The 21,923-nt window shown below is 35.0% G+C and overlaps 2 protein-coding genes across 19 annotated transcripts in view; one reads left to right on the forward strand and one right to left on the reverse strand.

The window, feature by feature from the left end:
• The window catches only part of lnx1 (ligand of numb-protein X 1), a 74,685-nt gene extending 70,392 nt beyond the window's left edge, over positions 1–4,293 (forward strand). For 11 of the 12 annotated variants that reach the window (XM_005160505.6, XM_005160506.6, XM_005160507.6 and 8 more), the window contains 2 exons: positions 1,271–1,429; positions 2,962–4,293. In XM_005160505.6, coding sequence (XP_005160562.1) covers positions 1,271–1,429; positions 2,962–3,097 — 295 coding nt within the window. In that variant the 3' untranslated portion in view covers positions 3,098–4,293. The remainder of the gene's footprint in view (positions 1–1,270; positions 1,430–2,961) is intronic. The other variant, NM_001075113.2, reaches the window with a different exon arrangement.
• Positions 4,294–5,733: 1,440 nt separating this feature from the next.
• fip1l1a (FIP1 like 1a (S. cerevisiae)) overlaps positions 5,734–21,923 on the reverse strand; it is a 56,462-nt gene continuing 40,272 nt past the window's right edge. For 4 of the 7 annotated variants that reach the window (XM_073934088.1, XM_073934086.1, XM_073934090.1 and 1 more), the window contains 3 exons: positions 19,681–19,891; positions 8,162–8,305; positions 5,734–6,085 (listed from right to left, as the gene is read on the reverse strand). In XM_073934088.1, coding sequence (XP_073790189.1) covers positions 5,938–6,085; positions 8,162–8,305; positions 19,681–19,891 — 503 coding nt within the window. In that variant the 3' untranslated portion in view covers positions 5,734–5,937. The remainder of the gene's footprint in view (positions 6,086–8,161; positions 8,306–19,680; positions 19,892–21,923) is intronic. The other 3 variants (XM_073934089.1, XM_073934087.1, XM_073934091.1) reach the window with 1 other exon arrangement.

The raw sequence follows: 21,923 nt of genomic DNA on the forward strand, positions 1-21,923 counted from the left end.
TGTGGGTTTCTCTTTATCAGATTTATCACAATTATATATTGGACAAAGCAGATTTGAAAACAGTTAAGGATTCCTACAGTGCAAATAAGTGAGGACTTCAGCAAAGATTTCAGGGAATTTAGCAAAGATTAATGTAAAAGTGACAACATGCTAAATTGAATTAAATTTAATTAATAATTAAATTAATAATTAAGTTAAATTAAATTATATACACTACAGGTCATGTTTATTTCATTTTAAAAAGTAATTAATTAATTAATTAATTAATACAAACAAAAATAAGCAAGCAAGCCAAGACTGATTTTTAAAGACTTTTTAATTGAAATAATTTATTATATATATTTTAATGAACATCTAATATTAAGTACAGTAATAAACTGGAAAAAAACATTTATATAAAATAAAGTGACACTGAAAAGTAAAGCCAGGGCTACAAACATTGTTTTGATCAAACATTTATTATTATTATTATTATTATTATTATTATTATTAATATTATTTATTTGCCCAAATCCTAATATATAGTTTTGTTTTCTTCTTTCTCATTTTCCTCCCTCTCATTCAAAGCTTTTTTCCTCTGCCGGTATTTAATAAATCCGTGGGAATTTGAAAGGAGTGTGAAAGTTCTTAACAACTTCCTAAATTACTTCATAATGCATAACAATTCAGAAAGTGGTATGCAGTGAAGAAAAAGTGAGAGCAGGGTTGAGGAAAGCCCTTCTCACCCTCAGTCTGTAACGGGTTTACACAGTGAAAGTGTGACGGCTTTAAATAGACCTTTCACAGCCTCTCTTTCAATTTATTTCTTCTAGTTCTGTGTTTATCTTTTGTCTATTACATTTTGATTATTCATTTCTACATTATTTTATTTCACAGAAATCCAATCTAAATCTGAGGTCTCAGTCTCATGTGGTCAAAATCTGGCCTTTAATATTTTAATATTCATAACAGTAGCTAAAAATGATATCTCTGTAAAATAAGGCACAAATTGTTTATAAATTATTAATATAAATGAATTATTCTCCATGTATCTCATTTACTGTTCTGTCTTTAAAGGTCTAAACAGACAGATCACCTTCATTTAGATCTATGTAACATAAAAAAAAAATAAAATAAAAATCTGCCACCATTTCAAAAGTGACGCAATGAAATGCAATTCCTTTAAGGGCTTTTCTATTGTATGCTTTGACCTCCTGCTGCATAATTTATTGTCCTCTGTATATCTGCCGAATGACAATAAAATTAACCTTGAATTTTCTGTCCATTCCAGGCATCTCTATTGCTGTAAAGACATTGTCCTCCGCAGGAGCACGTCTGGCAGTCTGGGTTTCAGCATTGTTGGTGGACAAGAAGAACTCAATTGTAACCAGTCCTTCTTTATTCGCTCAATTGTAGAGGGAACACCAGCCTACAACGATGGCAGGATACGGTACGAACAAGACAGTGTCTACTTTCAACAGAAAGCATGCTTTATGTACAACTACAATTCCAAAAAGTTCCATTCCAACAAAAATCACGGAAACCCATATGATTGGTTAAAGCAACAGTTCACTTTTTTTCTAGAAACTAGAGTTAAACTTTGGAGTTTTCCCAATATTTTTTAATCCAACCGGTCAATCTCCTGATATGGCGGAAGAACTTTTAGCTTAGATTAGCGTAGATCACTGAATCGGACTGACTATTAGCATGTCACTCAAAAAAGAAAAAAAGTTTCAATAATTTGCCTATATTCAAAGCCTGACACTTATGTAGTTATATCTTGTACTAAGACTGATGATTAGGGAAAAGTTGCTATTCTATATAGTTCTGTACTCTCATTCTGGCATAATAATCAAGGAACTTTGCTGTTATGCAATGATATTACACCCCATTCACACGTGCGTTAGCGTCAATGCTTCACATTCACTTCGAATGGGTAACGTCAAGCATTGCCGAACTCAATTGTGGATCCGTAAGTGTCGCTTCAGCAGCGCTGCTCACTGCAAAAGTAAATTCTTAAGTGCCAACGGAAGCATCAGCCAATTAGATCACTTTATGCAAATACCCTAGCTCTGACAATAGGCGATTGCGGGCTAATTTCATTGGCTGATGCTGCTATGATGATCGCATCAGACCCAACTTCAAACACGGCCTCCATCAAGTGTTGACGCTGAAGCCCCATGTGAATCGGGCAAAAGACAGTATCTGAAAATAGTCCCCAGCTAGGTAACTAGGTAACAGAGCTGCATCATATATATAATATCATGAATACAGCACAGTCAAATTATACTTGAAAATAATTATTATTGTCATGTACAGAAACATCAGTGCGATTTTACAAACCATAAATGTTGTTTTGCAAGTATTTATGTCTATTTAAATGTCTAAAATCTAAGATAATTCATCTATTTGTAAATCTCTGATTATAGTTAATACAACTTGGATATTATATTTATAGTATATTAATCTATAAAAAATTGCACTTATAACTGTTTTTGCACTCCTGGTTAGACCTAATCTGTGTTTCCTTTTACTTGTACATGTGTAATGACAATAAAGTTAAATGTAATCTAATAAAAATTATTTGTTTAAAAACACTAATAAATCACTGATAATTTGTGATTTATAACAAGCGACGCACAAGTCTTTCTATGGCTCAGCGTGAGCCATCGCGGGAAAGCAGACTTGAATTTAGCAGCTGATTACGGGAGGCACTGAATGTTCTAATCACACCGGTGTGATCGTATGTTCCAGGGACCAGCCAAGACTGATCATACATGTAAAAGTGTTAATAAAAGATATATATATATATATATATATATATATATATATATATATATATATATATATATATATATATATATATATATATATTGGAATTGGAGTTGTAAACCTCAAATAAATAACTGCCTAGTGCAATATTTTCATATTTACACTCATTCCTGCTCCAAAATACTAAATTTTTTTTTTTTTTCTAACCAGCTGTGGTGACATCCTGCTGGAGGTGAATGGGAAGAGTACCTGGGGAATGACACACACGGCTCTGGTCCGCCTGCTCAAGGAGCTGAGGGGTCGGATCACTCTCACCATTGTTTCCTGGCCTGGCAGCTTGCTATAGGACTACTCTGCATGGGGGAGGGGCTTATCACACTAACCCCACACTAGGGGGGAGAAGCTTACACAACAGACGTTAGAAATGACAACAAAAATGGTGGATTTCAGAGTCTGGACATTCCTAAAAGATGCGGCTTGTAACAAAGACTGCACTTCGGGAGCAGGAAATGACACATGGACCTCATGCAAGTACTAAGACTTTAATTGCGAAGGCGGAGCTAAGGACTTTGAATCTGCCCACCAAGAAGCACGTTTATCAGACTCCAAACCAAGGAGGCACTTACACAGCCGTCAAGGCATAAGGATGATATTTGTGCATGAGAGGAACATTGTGTCGGTTATAGGCAGAAAGCGGAGCAGTACTAAAGGACTGAAATCACTAATTCAGGAGTGAGTTTGTCAATAAACGAGTCGGAAATACAGTAGATGTATAGACATTATGGGCACTGTGCTATATGTAGTCAGATTGTGAGACTCTAATGTTGTTCGTAGAGGACGTTTGAGATGTTGCACATGAGACGGGTATCCTTCGAACAGGAGGGATCACCGGGATGTATCAAGATGGGCTGGGGGACACACGTTGCCAATTCCATTAGTTTTACATGTTAGAAAAATGCATCGAAGTGGACGCACATTCTTTACTATAAACGTCGATGTCTGAAAAAAAGAAAACAAAACAGATTCAAGCACTTGTACTTTGACTACTATTACTTTTGGTTCATTTCTTTCTCCGTTTCTATGGCTTTCGGATATCGGCTTCGTTTTGTTCGTTCTGACAGTGGTTCGTTTTCTCCATCCACCGGCATGGAGACACATTTGCCAAGTAGTTCTATCTATGTTGGTATGTTTCAGATGAAAATAAACTATAGTGAGTAATAAAAAAGTGTAATAAAATAAATAAAAATCGCAACTGAAAAAAAGCAATGTTAATAATCTATTTTAAAAATGGATGATAACTTATAATGCTTATAATGATGTGAGATTTTGGCGGCCTTGCTGACTTTTTTTGTTTACTCTGGATGAGAACTGGAGAGAGTGATGTGTGAAAGGCTCACTGTGTGAGTGCGTGTATGAGTGTGCGTGTATGTATCATCTGTGGGAAAGGTGTGTGTGCTCTGGCATCTCATGCTTTGGCTTGTGCAGTATATTGTATCTGTTGGTACCTTTGGTTCAATGATCAATAAAGTCATTCTACAAGGAGACCTGTGTGATTGGGTGTTCTTAGCATGCAGAACATTTACACCACAAATATGTATTAAAAACAGAAATTTTGACAAAATTACCAAAAGTATCATATCCACTACACATCCCAGGCCAGTATTTGGTGCTGTGTTATAACCCTGCTTCGACACACATTCTGTAATTTTCAAATAAGCCTGAAGAGTTGAATTAGCTTGATCTGAAGTGTTTAATTACAGTTGAAGCCAAATTGTGCAGGGCTGTGGACTTTGAAGACTGGAGTTAGACATGTGTTGTAAACCAACACTATGCACCTGCGCATAAACAGTCATTTAGACTGCCATTGTTGTTTTAGTAGTCAAGTACTTGCAGATGCCAAGAAACTGAACATGTATAATGCAATAATACAATAGAATGGCACTGTTTTTCACGGTTTCGATATGCATTTTAAACTCCCCAAAACATGGTTGCTTAATAAATAAATAGCCAAAATTCACTTGAAAACAAGGTTATGTAAAAAAGGTCGTCCTTCTTAGCACCAGACATACTAGACTTTGAGCACAAATTTATAATGCATACTGCATTAGTCTCACAGTTGTCAACTGTAATTGGTCAGGGAGGAAAATTGGCTTGTTTTCATTCCTTCTGGGCAGGTTTTGCGTCAGCCTTGGACCTGGCAACCCTGACTGTGTGTGTGAACTCTACTATTCAAAAGTTTAGAGTCAAAACTATTTTATATATATATATATATATATATATATATATATATATATATATATATATATATATATATATATATATATATATATATATATATATATATATACTTGAATGTCTCTAACTCATCAAGACTGCTTTTACTTAATCTAAAAATTAAATAATATTACTATTATTATTATTTTAAATTTGACTACATTTTAAAATGTCATTATTAAGCTGATAGAAAAGCTGAACTGTTACTGGCAATTGCTTCAACTGTGCTGCTTGTTATTAAAATTTAATATAATAAATCTACTATTCGTAAGTTTAGAGTTAAAAATGTTTTTTTAAATGTCTGAATGTCTAACTCATCAATACTGCTTTTCTTTAATCTAAAGATTTTAAATTATTATATATATTTTTATTTTACTATATTTAAAATGTAATTTATTCAACTGATAGAAAAGCTGATCTTTCACTGATGATTGCTTCAAATCCTATCAATATTAAACTCTGAAATGGATGTAAATGGCAAATGTGGATGAGCGGGCTGACCTTATCTGAAGGTCACTACAGTTTCTTCCATTCTCAACACTAAATCATGCTGCACACACAGTAACATTTCTTAATCATGTTTATAATCCTTTTTTGCTTCAACAAAATGAACATTTGGCACAAAAAATACCATTCAGCATTATAATCAAAACAATTATAAGTTTAAATAAATTTAAATAATGAATAAATACATTTCTAAATTAAAAATAGTGTACCCTTCAGACTGCTTTTTATTCAGGAATAATACTTTCAAGAAAATTAATGCTAAAACAATAACATAAATTGTCTCATCTTATTAAGGGTTTTGGCATATGATTAATCAAAATCTATTCACAGTTGGTCACTGACTAATGATCTTTCACTACAGACCACCTATTGGTCAACAAAGGGTCTCACCAGCTGGCCAGGGACTCATTCAGTGGCCTCCGACTGGTTCTCCTGGTCGGCGCTGCACTCCTCGCTGGGCTCGAGGTTTCCTCTGCTGTGTCTGGAGCGTTTGTGTCGGTGTCTCCTGTGGCTTTCTGCGTCATCACTATCATGACGCCTCCTACTGCTGCTACTAATGAGAGAAACCAAGAGAAGAAGGTCACATCATCTATATATATATCATCATCTTTAATGCTTATGTAAGATGGTTTGGTCCATGCTCTGGTGAACATCACCTTTGGGAGCCTTTTATGTGTGTGCGTCATTCTGCTGTGTTTGATGTGGGGTTTAATTGTACGCTGACGTATCAAACACATTTATTTGTTACAATTGTAATTTGGTGCGTCAAGCTAAATGTGCAACCCTCCTCGCTCGTGTATACATCTGAGGTGAGTGTATTGATCTTGATCTTTAATGTACAAGCAGGCAGAGCCATTGGAACCTTATTGGCTCCTTAGGTTTATTGCACACTGAATCTGAAATGTTCGCACGATAAAGAATGAATTTGACCTCATGTTGTGTCAGTAGTATTGACACACTGCCTCTGAAACTTTCATCCATCATTAAAAAAAAAATCAAACCGGGTTAAATTTTTTCTGCTGAAAAAGCACTTTGAAAAGGTGTTTTGACAGTTCAGAGCCACCGTACAAGTCAAAAGCTGAATACAGAATGCCGTCTTTTGAGCTACAGATAACCTTATGACAAACACAGTGCATAAAATAACAGCCTGATTTCACGAGGAAAAGTAATTATTTTACATTTTGTCAGTTTAGTGGCTAATTTGTACGAGTTCAGTCGTACGAAAATGTACGATTTTAAAAAGGAGGCGTGGCACCTAACCTCTGCCCTAACCCCAACCGTCATTGGGTGATGAGCAAATCGTATTAAATGGTTCGAATTAGATCTACGAATTCATACGAATTAGCCCCTGAGTCAAAAAGTTACGAATTGCCATAAGATTGCATTGAAAATAACGATAAATTGTGGCTGATAGTTGAGAACCCCTATATGCTGGATTCAGTGGCTGGCGCACCTCTGCCCTGTAGATGTTTGGTGTGTGTCCAAACATTTGACGCAATGCCTATAGACATTATAATAGTAAGCATGGTCCAATTTCGGTCTGTTGCTGTGACACGTTAATGTGGCCACCATCTATTACAATGTCTATAGGTACTACCAGGTTCTGTTCAGGATTTGTTTAAGTTTGTGAATGTGTGAAGTATTACAAACAATGTATCAAAATTCCACTGATTTCCTGAAATAAGCTTTGCAGTTCAGGATAATCCGGCGCAGCTCTTTGATAATGAGTTCTCCCATCTCTCTATGCAGTATTGGATGAGCTATGCACTACTTTGGAGAAGAGAGGAGAACAAATTATCACTGCTTGAATACTTTTTCGTAATAAATTAGTTAATACGCATCAGACTCAGTGTGCAGGGTTTGTTTACATGACAAATTTGTCGCATATTAATTCTATAAAACTGCATATGAACATTTCGAACTTCAGTGTGCACAGACTCCATTGACTTCCATTGATATTTATCCATAAAGCAGCTTTGTATGATTCTTGATTTTGCAAACTGAAAGTAGTATGTATTTTTTATTATTTATAAAATTATAAACAAAATCATTAACAAAATTGTTTGGAGAGCAAGTAGTTTGATTGTTTTTTGCCTATAGTCATTGCCGCATAGGCAAATTAATCAGACAAGCTTTCAAATTGCAGAATAAGATCAATGTGTGTTACCAGGGAGAGAAATTAAATATTTATTTTTTATTAATGATCACTATTTGCACTAATGTATATTACAAATTGCAATGGTTGCAATTAGATAAAAATCTCCAACAAATTTATGACAAATAGCTGAAACTATATACAACATACCATTATACAGAATGCTCTGGTAAAATACACTTTCAAAGTAGATTGTTGTTGATGACTTAAATTGCTGTAGTTCATTTATTTATTATCTTGCTTTTTGTATAGATGACAGCTACAGGCCAGTATGGTGTCAGAAGAAGAATTAAAGCCATAACTAAACAGGATTAAAATAGAATATAATTAAATATGTATGCAGTTAGGTAACATCAAACTGCAGGAACTTTTTCTGTTTCCTCATTTGAAACATTGGGGACATTTTAGTCACCACTGGTGTATTTTTGGTCGTCTATAGCCCCACATCCTGGTACATTTCTGACTCTGCATTACCTGCGTGAGGATCGGTGTTCATTTTGTTCTCGGTGTCTTCTTTCTCGATGTCTATCTCTTGGTCCTTCTCTTCCAGAGCTTTCTCTGTATCTCTCGCTCCCATAATGACTGTGATCTCTGTGTCGAGACGTACGCTCCTCCTCACTGTACACACATATACAAGCACACAAGTATTCAGCTCTTTTCTAAAGCCTAGCTCATTTCCTACAAAATAGCAAGGAAGATTAGATTTAATACAGGACCAAGACAATTTCATTGCACATATTACCTGTGATTTATATATTTTTCAACAGAAATATAATACATAAAATATCTTTAACAAAAAATTAATTTCAACATGGTCGAAAATGGAGCAGGATGAAGCACAAGCTTATTATTTTCCCACCCCATTACCACATACATAATTTGTCTATTAATTAAACTATTTTCTTCTTTTACTTATCTCTTCTTCTTTAAATAGCCATTAACTAAAATTTCATCATACTTTTTCTCATTTTATCATTTTCAATCACCTTCATCATTACATTCCTTTAATGATTTATATTTGTTAAACTTTTAAAATTTTAAGTTAATTAATATCCTGACATTGCTAAGAAAATATTCAGAATTCATATTGAAATATGAAGATTTAAACAATGTTTATCATATAAAGGCAGATTGACTTATTTATAAACAAACACACACACACACACACACACACACACACGCACACACGCACACACGCACATACACACACAATAGCCACTTTACTAAATGCACCGGTTCAACTGCTCGTTAATGCAAACTTCTAATCAGCCAATCACATGGTAGCAACTCAATGCATTTAGGCATTTACATATGGTCAAGAGGATCTGCTGCAGTTCAAACCAAGCTAAAGAATAGGGAAAAAAGGTGATTTAAGTGACTGTGAATGTGACATGGTTGTTGATGCCAGATGGGCTGGTCAGAAACTGCTGATCTACTAGGATTTTCACGCACAACCATCTAATTTTTTTACCAACTGAGCATTGTATCAATGCCACAGCCTATCTGAGTATTGTTGCTGACCATGTCCATCCCTTTATGACCAGTGTACCCATCCTCTGATGGCTACTTCCACCAGGATAACCCACCATGTAATAAAGCGTGAATCATCTCAGACTGGTTTTTGAACATGATAATAAGTTCACTGTACTCAAATGGCCTCCACAGTCACCAGATCTCAATCCAATAGAGCACCTTTGGGATGGGGTGGAATGGGAGATTCACATCATGGATGTGCAGCAGACAAATCTGCAGCAACTGAGAGATGCAATCATGTAACCAGTACCTTGTTGAATCTATGCCAGGAAGGATTAAGGCAGTTCAAAGGGCAAAAGGCAGTCAAAGTCGGTACTAGTAATGTGTACCTAATAAAGTGTCCAGTGAGTGTATATATATATATATATATATATATATATATATATATATATATATATATATATATATATATATATATATATATATACACACACGAATATATGGATGAGTTTTTAAAACTGAATGGCTTCCCTGAGGTAAAAGTAACCTGTTATGTGACATTTAGTTTACAAGCTAATTTATTAACATAATTTTGATTTAGTGATGACATGATATGCAATAGTTTTCAGTATGTTGTCTCATTTCTTTCAACATAACTCATAGTTCATTTGTGAGTTTTATCTTGATGCAACAATAATAAATGACATGCATATCTAACAAGATCTTCTTTATCAGCCATTCTAGATTGTTCAATATGGAAATATGATTGGATGAGGATTTTGTCCTTCAGAATATTTATATATATATATATATATATATATATATATATATATATATATATATATATATATATATATATATATATATACACACATACATACATACATACATACATACATACATACATACATCGTGTATATATATATATATATATATATATATATATATATATATATATATATATATATATATATATATACACACAAAGTATGCAACAATATAACATGGCTTGATTGCTTTCTACTGATTAATCTATTATTGCATAACAGAATGATTCTTGTAGCGCTCAGTAATACAAGATGAAATATGGGTCATTATGATTTTTTCATAAGTCAGAACTCAGGACACTAAAAATAGTTTGGGACGTCTAGTCCCTTACTGTCCAGGAATTTGATAAATGATTGACTTCAGAGGAGATTGACTAAAGAGTGTTGCTAAGCAAATGTACAACATTTAAAATAAAAAATGACCACAATTAAACATTTCACAAACAAATCTATTTTTAATTTCACTGCACATTGATACTTTTCTGTGCTTCATCTACCATCCTGGATTTACTGGAGGAGTCTGCTTTTGCTATGCACATGTACAGTGGACTATGGAAAGCCAAATGGGACAAATTACAAAAATATTATGGTAGTGTGACTGGTAGGGCCGGGCAGATCAATACTAACATCAATAGTATTGATACCAGCATTGGTATTGGTATTGAATTAATACCAGCCTAACAAAATCTATATTTCATTGTAACATTTTTTTGTAATGTACACTAATATGAATTGCTTTCCTTTTATTAAACTACATGTATGTTTCTTAAAATGTAGCTTTTCTCCACATCTTGTTCGCTCAAGTTGCTCCTCTGCAGTGTTCAGTTCTTTCATTAAGTGACGAAGTGGCACTTTTGGCTGTTATGAAAGAGATGTCCGTAAGGAGGAGCATTGTATGGAGTTCAATTAACATTTTTGACTGCACATGCAGGAATAACTTTTAACATTTGTCCTCCAAATATTTGGATGGTAACTTAGCTAATGACAGCTTCGAAGTGCACATTTGCCACATTGTCAAGAGAAAGCAGACCAACTCAATAACCTGATCACTCCGTCAGTAATTAGTAGTCAGCTGAAACCTCGGGCCCCTCAGGTGCATTGCTATAGATTAGTCTAGGAAACACTAATTAGATGACAAGGGACAAAACAGTTTGCGGTGGCAGTGGTCAGTGTAAAGCACTTGTGGATTTTAAAGAGCCCCTATTTTGCATTATTAAAGGTCATATTTTGGTTTTGGGGGTTTCCAACAACAGGCTGATATGCATACAAAGTCAAAAAACACTTTCATTGTCTGCTAATATACATTTATTTTACCTAATTATCCCAACGACTCCCATATGATTTGTTCAGCGACCATATGAACTGTATCATTTACTGACAAAGGTACTGTCAAAGTCTGACAAAGTCCCGTACATAATAGTCTCTGCTGCTCCTTCCTTTAATAGCAAATGGCAAACACATGCCATGTTGCAGCATAGGTTATTATGTTAAAAAAATCTGACAAATGACAGCACTAGTTTGCTATTGACCTTATTCTAAAATGTGGAAGTGCTTTTTGCGATTGTTTTAGAACTTCTGATTTAATTCTGCCTATGGGAGAAATGACTAGGAATAATAAACGGCAGAAAACGGTTAAACTACTTGCTCTATAAACAAGTGTTTGCATGACTATACAGACAAAATATAATAATACAATAGGAAAATATCAGTTTGCAACATCAAGCAGCAAAACAAGTTTTTTTAATGTCTAAAAATGAAAGAAAGTGAATAAGACCGGAAGTCTCAAGGTAAAAAGATTTAAATGGCTGTGCCCGCTCGTACACGAAGAATAAGATGAATACTGTGGAGTTGTTGTGAAAAAGAACTTTAACCCTTTAATCCTCACAGCAAATCTTCATCTGTTAGTGAACGTCATCTTCGTGTCATGATCAGTCCTGTGACCCCCTGTGCCCCGTGTCTGAAGGGAACGGCACATTCACGTTTTACCAGATCCGCAATTCATACAGTATTTGATGATGTACCATATCGACGTCAACACGTTCAAGCACAAGATCCGAACTCAACATGAATCATTTATTTGACTCTGAATCAATCATTTTGTTAAAGAATCAATAGTTTTAAACGCGGTGCATTTCCAGATTTAAACCTTAGCTGTATGTTTTCATTCACTTAGTGCTGTGTTACACACTGGATGGAAGCTCATTTCACCCCTAATAGGGGCTCTTTAAATATATATATATATATATATATATATATATATATATATATATATATATATATATATTTCTCTCTATATATATTTTTGTATTTAAAGGCACAGTTCACCCCCTCTTTCTAGACAACCTTCACTTGCACTAACTGATTTTAAATCACACTGAACTGAGCTAAACTGAACTGAACTGAACTGAACTTAAACACTAAAAACTGAATTAACCTGTTCCAGTTACTATGACCATTTATGTGAAGCTGCTTTGACACAATCTACATTGTAAAAGCGCTATACAAATAAAGCTGAATTAAATTGAATTGAAATAACAACTTTAGTAACTGCTATGTTTTCTCTCTTTGCATTTTTTCACAATTAGTCAGATGACTTCATGTTTGCTTCATGTTGTTAGCATCCACTGCTGACAGACCAAGATGAATCTGGATTTAAATGTGACGATTTGCAAATTCTTCATCATGCTAATAATACAAATTCGAACCATGCACATGACCCTGTGGGACTAAATGTATGAAGGCACAACAAGACAGACAATGTGTGTGCGAGTGTGTGTGTGTGTGTGGAGGTGTCGTGCCAGCTGGACTGAAGTCAGGCCAGTCCTCTCTCTAAGCCACAGGAATGAGATCATATCTACGGGACAAGTGTTCACCAAATGTCCGACCAGTTGCTAATAACATTACCAGCCAGATTAAAGAGACAAAGAGTGAGCAAGTAAAGAAGCAAAGTGAAAAAAGAAGGAAAAGTTAGTTTGGTGGAATGTGAGTACCAGTGTCGCTGATCTCTGTGGTTGATATTGGGTTCAGCCATGTGTACACTAGCAAACGTTTTAAATCACTGCTGTCTGAAACAAACATGAAAAAGTATATTTACAGGAAATTAATGCGGCCATATGAGTGAGTATCTCTGAATGGAAATGTCCTAAACACAACTCTCTGAATGAATCACATTAGTGTCAAAAACATATAGATGAGAATTAAATCCATAGTTTAAACCAGTGAAAATGTCTCCAACCAATCTTGCATGGTTGTATAATTGTCTAAAATATTAATTCAACACATGCTGTCATAATTAACAGGATTCATACACATTTTTACTTTAAAAATTCTATAACTTTTCCAGGACTTTCAAGTCAATTTTTGACCTAATGTTTCATGTAATGTCTACATCTCTGTCCATCATGGCCTCCAAATCCTCCCCATATCATAATTGGCTTCATCACTCTGTCTCCTCTCCACCAATCTGCTGGTGTGTGGTGTGCAGTCTTGCGCAATATGGCTGCCGTCGCGTCATCCAGGTGGATGCTACGTAAATCGCTTTGAGTGCACAGAAATGCGCTACATAAATGTAAGGAATTATTATTATTACATATACGTGTTAAATCATAAGAAACGTTTACATTTATTACAGCATATCATAAAACACGCAATAGTTTACATTTATTTTTATTTCCAAGTAAAATAGATGATGCTTACACAGCACTAATAATGTGAGAGCATGTTTTTGGCCAAGAACAGAAAAGAAGTAAAACTAACTAACCTCCATTTGAACATACAGATATTTGTTAAACTAATTTTAGATCATTTCAATAGTTTGTTTAACTAGTAATAGTAGCTAATACGACTTCTATTGTAAAGCTGCGATCACACTGCATTTTTCGTTCCACAGACTTCTGTTATCAGGCATGCGAATGAGGCAGACCAGAAACATAAGCACGTGTTTTGCAAATTCAAGTGATTGCGTGAGAGCAATAGAAGATAGTTTAAAAAAAAAAAAAAAAAAAAGTAAGTTATGGAGCAATCTCTTACTTTTATTAATGTCTAATCATATTGTTTAACCCTGCCCATTTTCATCTCGCGGTTGGACAGTATTTTGCAAACACAAGCTCTAGTGTGACAGCAGCTTAAGTTGCTTTGGACAAAAATGTCTGCTAAATTACTAAATATAAATGTAATTTCCATGACTTTTCCAAAACCTTGTGGGCTTTTCTGTTTTTCCTAAACTTTTTTAGGCCTGGAAATTGCCATGTCAAAATTCCACAACTTTTCCAGGTTTTCCATGACCGTATGAACCCTGAATTAAGCAAAGTGTCTTCTCATAGTGATCACTCATAAACACAACCTCTATTTACTGTAGTCATTTGCCACCTCACAACATTGCCTTATATGATGTGCAACAACTACACCTCTGTAAAAACATAGTTTAATATTTGCTCAGCATCTAATACCAGCCATACACAGCATCTCCATTTGTGATTTATTTAAATTCCTCTCAATGTGTGCTACAGCTTACATGGCAAACAGACCGCTGCTGTTCACTCAGCATATGGCATACAGAGATGCACTGTGGAGTTTGTATGTGCATGTGATAAAGCAGTGATGGAAAAGACAGAGATTTGTCAGATCATATCAGGATCTGAGAGCTGAATGAATATGTTGGTCAGTAGGTTCTCTACTCTCTGAGTGGCACTAGCGCTAAGCCGCTAACATACCCTCAAAGCCCTGGCATGAATGCCAGTGTGTGACAACTTCAGCCCTAGTTTATCTGGTACACACGCCAAAAGTGTGTGTGGCTGTCTCTTTGTGTGTGTGTGTCAGTGTGTGTGTGTCCTCACACAGACCCAGCAGTGAGTCAGAAGACTCATGTTGAGATTTGGCAGTCATTTTATTTAGCACGTTGTCACACTTTTTTGATTAAAAAGCGACCCTTAAGACACTAGAGAGGATATACTCATGCAGATTTTGAGAAATAGGCTCTCGTGTTCTTTCGATGTGCCTCCATCATGCACAGAAATTAGGCCTGGGCAAATTTGTAAATGAGTCAGGGAAGCATGGTTGTATTATCAGTTGTAAATCTCCTCCAAATGCCAGAGGGCGCTCTTGTGTGAAACCTTCAAACATGACGAAAGGAAGGTCCCCATAGTGCTGAATTATTGACAGAAGATTTAAAGTCAGCATGAAATCTAATTTTTGTTCTTCTCTTTTTTATATTTATACAGTAGCGCTTGTTATGAATGATGTATCTGTGTATTTAATTGTTTTGTAAAAAATTTATTTGCCCTCATATTTCGTTCATTCATTTTCTTTTCAGCTTACTCCCTTAATTAATCTGGGGTCACAGATCTCAGGTTTGCCACAGTGGAATGAACCGCCAACTTATCCAGCATAGGTTTTACACAGCGGATGCCCTTTTAGCTGCAACTCATTACCAGGAAACAATACACTACAGACAGTTTAGCTTACCCAATTTACCTGTAGCGCATGTCTTTGGACTGTGGGGGAAACTGGAAGCACCCGAAGGAAACCCACACGAACAAATGGAGAACATGCAAACTCCACACAGAAATGCCAACTGACCCAGCCGAGGCTCGAACCAGCAACCTTTTTGCTCTGAGGCGCCAGCGCGACTCACTGCGCCACCATAACACCTTGTTCTTATAATTTTATATCAAATACCACAACTTTCCATCTCCCCTGAAATTTTTTTTACTTCTGGTCACATGGAATGCCATTTGGGAGGGGCTATCATGGGCCTGTATTTTTTCTGCTCTACTTTTGACGGTTCATTAATCTTTTCTTCATTCTAATAGAAACACCCATTTTTCAATGAACCAATCAGTTCCCAAATGAAAAAATTATGCACCACCCTACATTCAGGACTGTTTCTATTCAATGTACATCATGATTTGGAAAAAAATGGATTATCTTAACTTCCATTTCATGGCAACTTTAACTCCTTTCATTGATTCAACATGACTATGAATAATCCCATGATTTTGGAACTAGAGGTTTAAGTTTAGAATTTAAAAATTTATTTCAAGTTCAGGTTTGGAGTAAAAACTTGTTATTATGTCTGATAATTTCATGTGCAGTATTTAATACACAGAGCCATAGTTCATTGAAAAGTGATGCAAACGGCTGTCATTATCAAAGAACGATTATATCGACATCATGACTATTTTAATAAATAGATAAAAATTTTTGCATATAGCTTGTCACTGTACTACAATGGTTTAATAAATGCTGTTCAGTCTGAAAGCACCTACTGGAGATTTACTAGAATGGGCTTCATTGACAAAATGCACATTCCAATAGGGCTGCACACTTCACTAGTACTAGTTTGTCACTAGTCGCTAGTTTGTAAATGGTGGTATTGCATTAATGGTCTATCTATCTACAGTAGATAATATTGTATGAGGAAAAGTCACTAAAATGCTCACATGTTTATCCAACCATAGACCTTTTTTATTTTAATACTCTGTGGAGCCCTTTAAGATTGCAAAACTGTGTAGAATTTGCGCCTTTTTTGGTAGCCTATTGCATGTTTTCTAATGCTTCAGTTCGAATCTGAATCGGTTCATTTGTGTTCCTGTCAATATGATTTAGAAGCTACAACAACCGCGACAATCTCCTAAAAAAGAACAACTCACAAAGTAAATTGTGGATTACTTTGGATTGTTAACTGATAAGAATAAAAAAATAAATAAAAAGCAATGGATAAAAAAAAACAAAGTAGCAACAGCAAACATTAAAACTAATTTTCACCACTTTGTATAGCCTGATTTTGTTGGAAAAAAATGCTCTGTTTTTACAAATTTCCTTTGGTATAACTTTTTATATTTATTTTAATGTACATCACAATCACTTTTAAATAATCATATTACGAAATATGATATTTTAAGCAGAAAACTAAGCTTTAACCATTGTCATTGGATAAAAGAAGAATGTGATCTGCAAGAGAGAAGTTGGAAGTGAGAGAAAGAGAGAGATGATCTAAAAGTGAGAGCACATGTTGCTTTCATAAGTGTGACAGACCAGTGTGCTTCCCAGCTGTTCTACTGGCCTGTTTTAATCTCAGCGCTTTTTCCTCATGTGACCTAACACTGAACATACTGCCACCACAGCACAAATGCAGAGCATAAATGTGTGCGAGGTCAAAGAGAACATAATATGGACTGCCCAAAATTTAGCAATCTTTTCAAACCATATAAATGTGGAGGACAAAAGCAGCAATTTTAAGAGAAATATGCTGGTTGTTTTGTTACAAGAAAGTGAAATGACTGCCAAAAAGGTTGCAAAGCACCAATGCATATACAAACAAATAAATTAATTAATTAATAAATAAAATGTTCTATATTTCACTTCCTCTGGACCCAAGTGATAGCTTTGTGAAAGTTCATGAAAGATGTAGTGATGTCTGATTTGCGAAAAGTTTGTTTTGTTAAGTCGGGTGTTTTAAATGACTCTATCAAATGTCTGAAGAAGATATGAAATCCTGCAGAAGTATTGTTTTTTGTTCAGTTTAAAAGCTGAAGTTCTGTTGAGGACTAATTGACTGGAAAACAGCAACCAGCAGGCTTCAAATGTCTCATTTTGTGTTTCACAGAGGAATGCAAGTAGCGCTGGTTTAGAACGACATGAGGTTGAATACATGATTGAATGATTTTTAGAAACTATTCCATTTAACAAAACAACAGCCTGTCAACATTTATACACCCTCACATCAGTCTAAACCTGAATTTCCATTGCATGGACAAAAGCACAGGGACATTTCTTGAGATAGTTCATGCAAAATTACATATTTGTCATCATTTACTTCAGGTAACTTCAGGTTGTACTAAACTGACTTTTTTTTTTTTTTTTCGGTAAACACAGAGGAAGATATTTTGAAGAATGTTAGTAACCAAACAGATATCACGACTTGCTGCCATAAAGTAAACAGGTGGCAAGATTTGTTTGGCTACTGACATTTTAACAAAGATCTTCAGTAGAACAACAAATACAAATATGAGTGGAACAACCTGAGTGTGAGTAAATAACAGCCGAATTTTCCTTTTTGAGTGAATTATCCCTTTAAAGGAGCTACATGTATAACTCAAACTTTGTTATTAGTGTTAGAGGTGTGCGTTTAGTAAACTAAAACCTGAAACCTTTTCATTTGTGCACAAATACTTTTATACTTTTCTGTTAAGTAATACATAAGTGACTAAATGTAATTTAGTGTCGCAATACACTTACAGCAAAGATATTTTCCCTCTTTGCTTAGATGTAAAATGTATTTCTGCAACCAATATGCAAATAAAAAAACATAGATGCTAGCCATGCTGCTTAGAGCAACATTTTTAGGCATATGTAAATATGCTGGCTTTCTTTCAAACAAAATGAATAGTGATATGGATATGATTGCACGAGCAAATTAAATCTTTAATTTACTGGCACTCTCAACCTTCACCTATGATATAATTGTCATGATCACCAGCAATAAAGATCGATGGAGAACACTGACTGTCACACGAACTACACATCTGCCACCGAACTGGATTACATATCCCGTTATGCACCTTATACACATCCATTTCAGATAACCACTGATTGCAAACACACAGCTGAAGTTCGTAAGGACTGATTACCGCGACTATAAATGCACATCACTTTCACACACACATTGCTGAGTCTAGATGCGCATTACGTCCCATGAGCATTGTGAAGCATTTTCCTTGTCTTGCCTTCCATGCTTTTGACCCCATGTTTTGTTGTTTTGCTGCCTGTCCCGACCTTCACCTGTTATTCTGACTACGCTTTTGGGTTATCCATATGGTCCAGTTTGCACCTTTTTTAACTATTGCCTGCCTGACGATACTCTTAAATACACTGCACGTGGATCCTTATCTGTTGTTCCTGACCCTATGTTACAATATTATATGAAATACCAGTATTTCTTAAAGAGGTGTCCAGCTTTATTTAAATATTTTTGTTCATACTGTAAAAGCCTGGATTTTTAAAACACATACAGATGGACAGACAGACAGACAGACAGACAGAGAGACAATCATGCACATAAACAGTTCTGCTAAGTCTCATTCTCGTCACCTTTACAACTAACACTGTTTTTGTTCACTGTCGATTTGTTCTTCATTCCATTTTTAAATGTACTTTTACTTCAGAAGACAAAACAATTACATTTTCCTTAAAAAAAAGTATAATTTGTCCCATAGAAAACCCATAGAAAACTGAAGGGAAATACTAAAATTAAAAAAAAATAAATAAACAAAAATTAAATTTATATATATATATATATATATATATATATATATATATATATATATATATATATATATATATATATATATATATATATATGTATATATATATATATACACACACACACACACACACATATATATATACATACATATATATATATATATATATATATATATATATATATATATATATATATATATATATATACATACATAAAAAAGATTTAGATTCACACCTAGGTGAGACCTTCGTGCTCAAAGGTCTACGAGAGAAAGATTAAGGGCTGCAGTATAAGGTATGCTTGAGGTTTAAATGTATGCTTTCTATGAAGTATACTTGGACAGAAAAACTCACAGGTCAAGCAAAAATGGCTTCAATTAAATGTGCAGTTAATTTTACTGCACTCAGACTATTGACAGGCCATCTTACCTTCTGTGGTCTTGGGAGGTGGGACTGTGCTCTCGATCTGTTTCTTTGTATCGTTCTCGCTCTCTCTCCCGCTCTCGCTCTTTCTTGTGTCCTCTTTCTCTGGTTTTCTCTCTCATTCTTTCTTTGTTATGACGGCTGTAGTTTTCCCATGACTTGCTGCTGTCTATCACACTCGGCCAGGAAGCCACTCTCATTGCAGGAGAGTATACACCTGGACAAGCAAAAAAAAAAAAACAAACAAAAAAAAAAACAATGGTTAATGCAGCAGAAACACATAGCATTTTGTGTTAGTGTTGGTATGACTAAATTTAACAAGACAAAATAAGAAGAAATAATACAATTATAATAAGAAAGCATAGAATGTGACTGTATTAACTGATAAACTTAATAATATAATGTAATGCAATATAATATAAGGTAATATAATAAGATAAATTTGTTTTAAATTACCAACATTGTATAAAAATTTAAAGAGCCCCCATTTTGGGTTTTGTAAAATGACCCTTTATGCAGTGTATTACACAGCTCTAAGGCCGCATTTACACAAGTGACTCAAATCCGATTTTTTTCCCCCCGTGTGGCACAGATCGGATATTGCCAATGTACGCGTAAGCAGGAACAAATCACATGGATTCCGATTTGCTTAAATCAGATTCAGGCCTTGTTTATTTGTGGAAATTTATTCGATATGAATCGGATCTGTGCCGTCGTGTCCGCAGTGTAAGCAGGTAGATCGGATGTTCACCTGTCCATGCGAGTCGCGCGTCATTAAAAATCATAGCGAATGTTGTTGGAGACCCCTAAAACCAAAATGTGACCTTTTATAATGCAAATTATGGGCTTTTTAAGATAAATCTGGAAGAACAATAATCCCAGTAGCTATTATTTTATATAAAGCTTAATATCATATTATATTGTATCGTATCATATCGTATCATTTTATATTGTATTGTATCGTATCATATATCATATCATATAATATTTTATTATATTATATTATAAAAACAGTGACAATAAGCATCAATGCTATATCGCAATAAATACATAAATGATACCTTAATATATGATACATTACACCTTAATAAAAATTAGCAATACAAACATAAAACTGTTTATAAAACAACATTAACAACTGCAGATGCAAAACTATATAAAAATATTAATAATTAACTAAAAGTGCAAAAATGTGTAAATTAATATAATACAATCTAATATAAATTTGTCTGAAATAAATTACATCAGTGACCTTAAACATCAAAATCTGTTTCACAATTAATAAATCAAGTCAAAATAAAATACGAAGTTTACCTGTGTCCTAACACATTTTTGCTAATGGTATTTTAACAGCACATTTCAGATACTGATGCTTGCTGTAACAATACCAGTCACTGCTTTCTCTGCGTCTGTCTTTCACACAAAAACACGCATGCAACAATCGCTGAAAGCTCTGTGACAGTAACCACTTTGGCCTCTTGAGTACACCCAAATCATTACAACATGCAAAGGTTAACAAGGCCACAGCAGATTTTCTGACATGCTCATTTTTCAGCGAGTGTGTGTGTGTGTCCTTGTTAACCTCTGCTTGCAATAATGATGTGTGCTGGACTGCAGTGGAAATGCTTGCAGTGCACTTCTATGCTCAGTGGCTGGAAACGTATCCCCTACACAGTTGTATAGAACGTGTGTGTGTAGTGACGATGAGAGGGTGTGGAGTATGGTAACGCTTTGCATGCAGTTTCTACTCTCTGGTCAATCCAGGTGCCCTGTACATATGGGTCCTTTCGTTCAAAGCTCAGAGACGTGTGGTCATCTGAAGCCCAAAGTATATTTCAGTTTTACGTGTATGGAAAGAGTATAGAAGGCTTTCAGGGCCAAAAGTTTTGAGACTGTATTTGCATATATAAATGCAATGGAACATTGTGATGAATGTGTAAGAAGTTCAGGTGTCATGTTCATTTGTCAATGATATGTTAATTGTATTGTGTGCATATACAAATATTAGGTATACTTTGAATGGCTGTGTATAGGGGGTCGCACACTGGATGCACCATGTCGTGTCAAGCAGCACCATGCATTTTAGAATTCTAAACAGATATCTATCAGGGTATGCACATCAGCGCCACAAGTGGGAGACTGCGCCACCCAGCTACTACTCAGGACAGGATTTCGGTTGGCGAAGCGTACAACATTTTTTTAGACTGCAGTGAACAGTTTGCGCGGTGCCGCATATTATTTGAATTGAA

The sequence above is a fragment of the Danio rerio genome, chromosome 20, assembly GCF_049306965.1.
Source record: "Danio rerio strain Tuebingen ecotype United States chromosome 20, GRCz12tu, whole genome shotgun sequence".
NCBI lineage: Eukaryota > Metazoa > Chordata > Actinopteri > Cypriniformes > Danionidae > Danio > Danio rerio.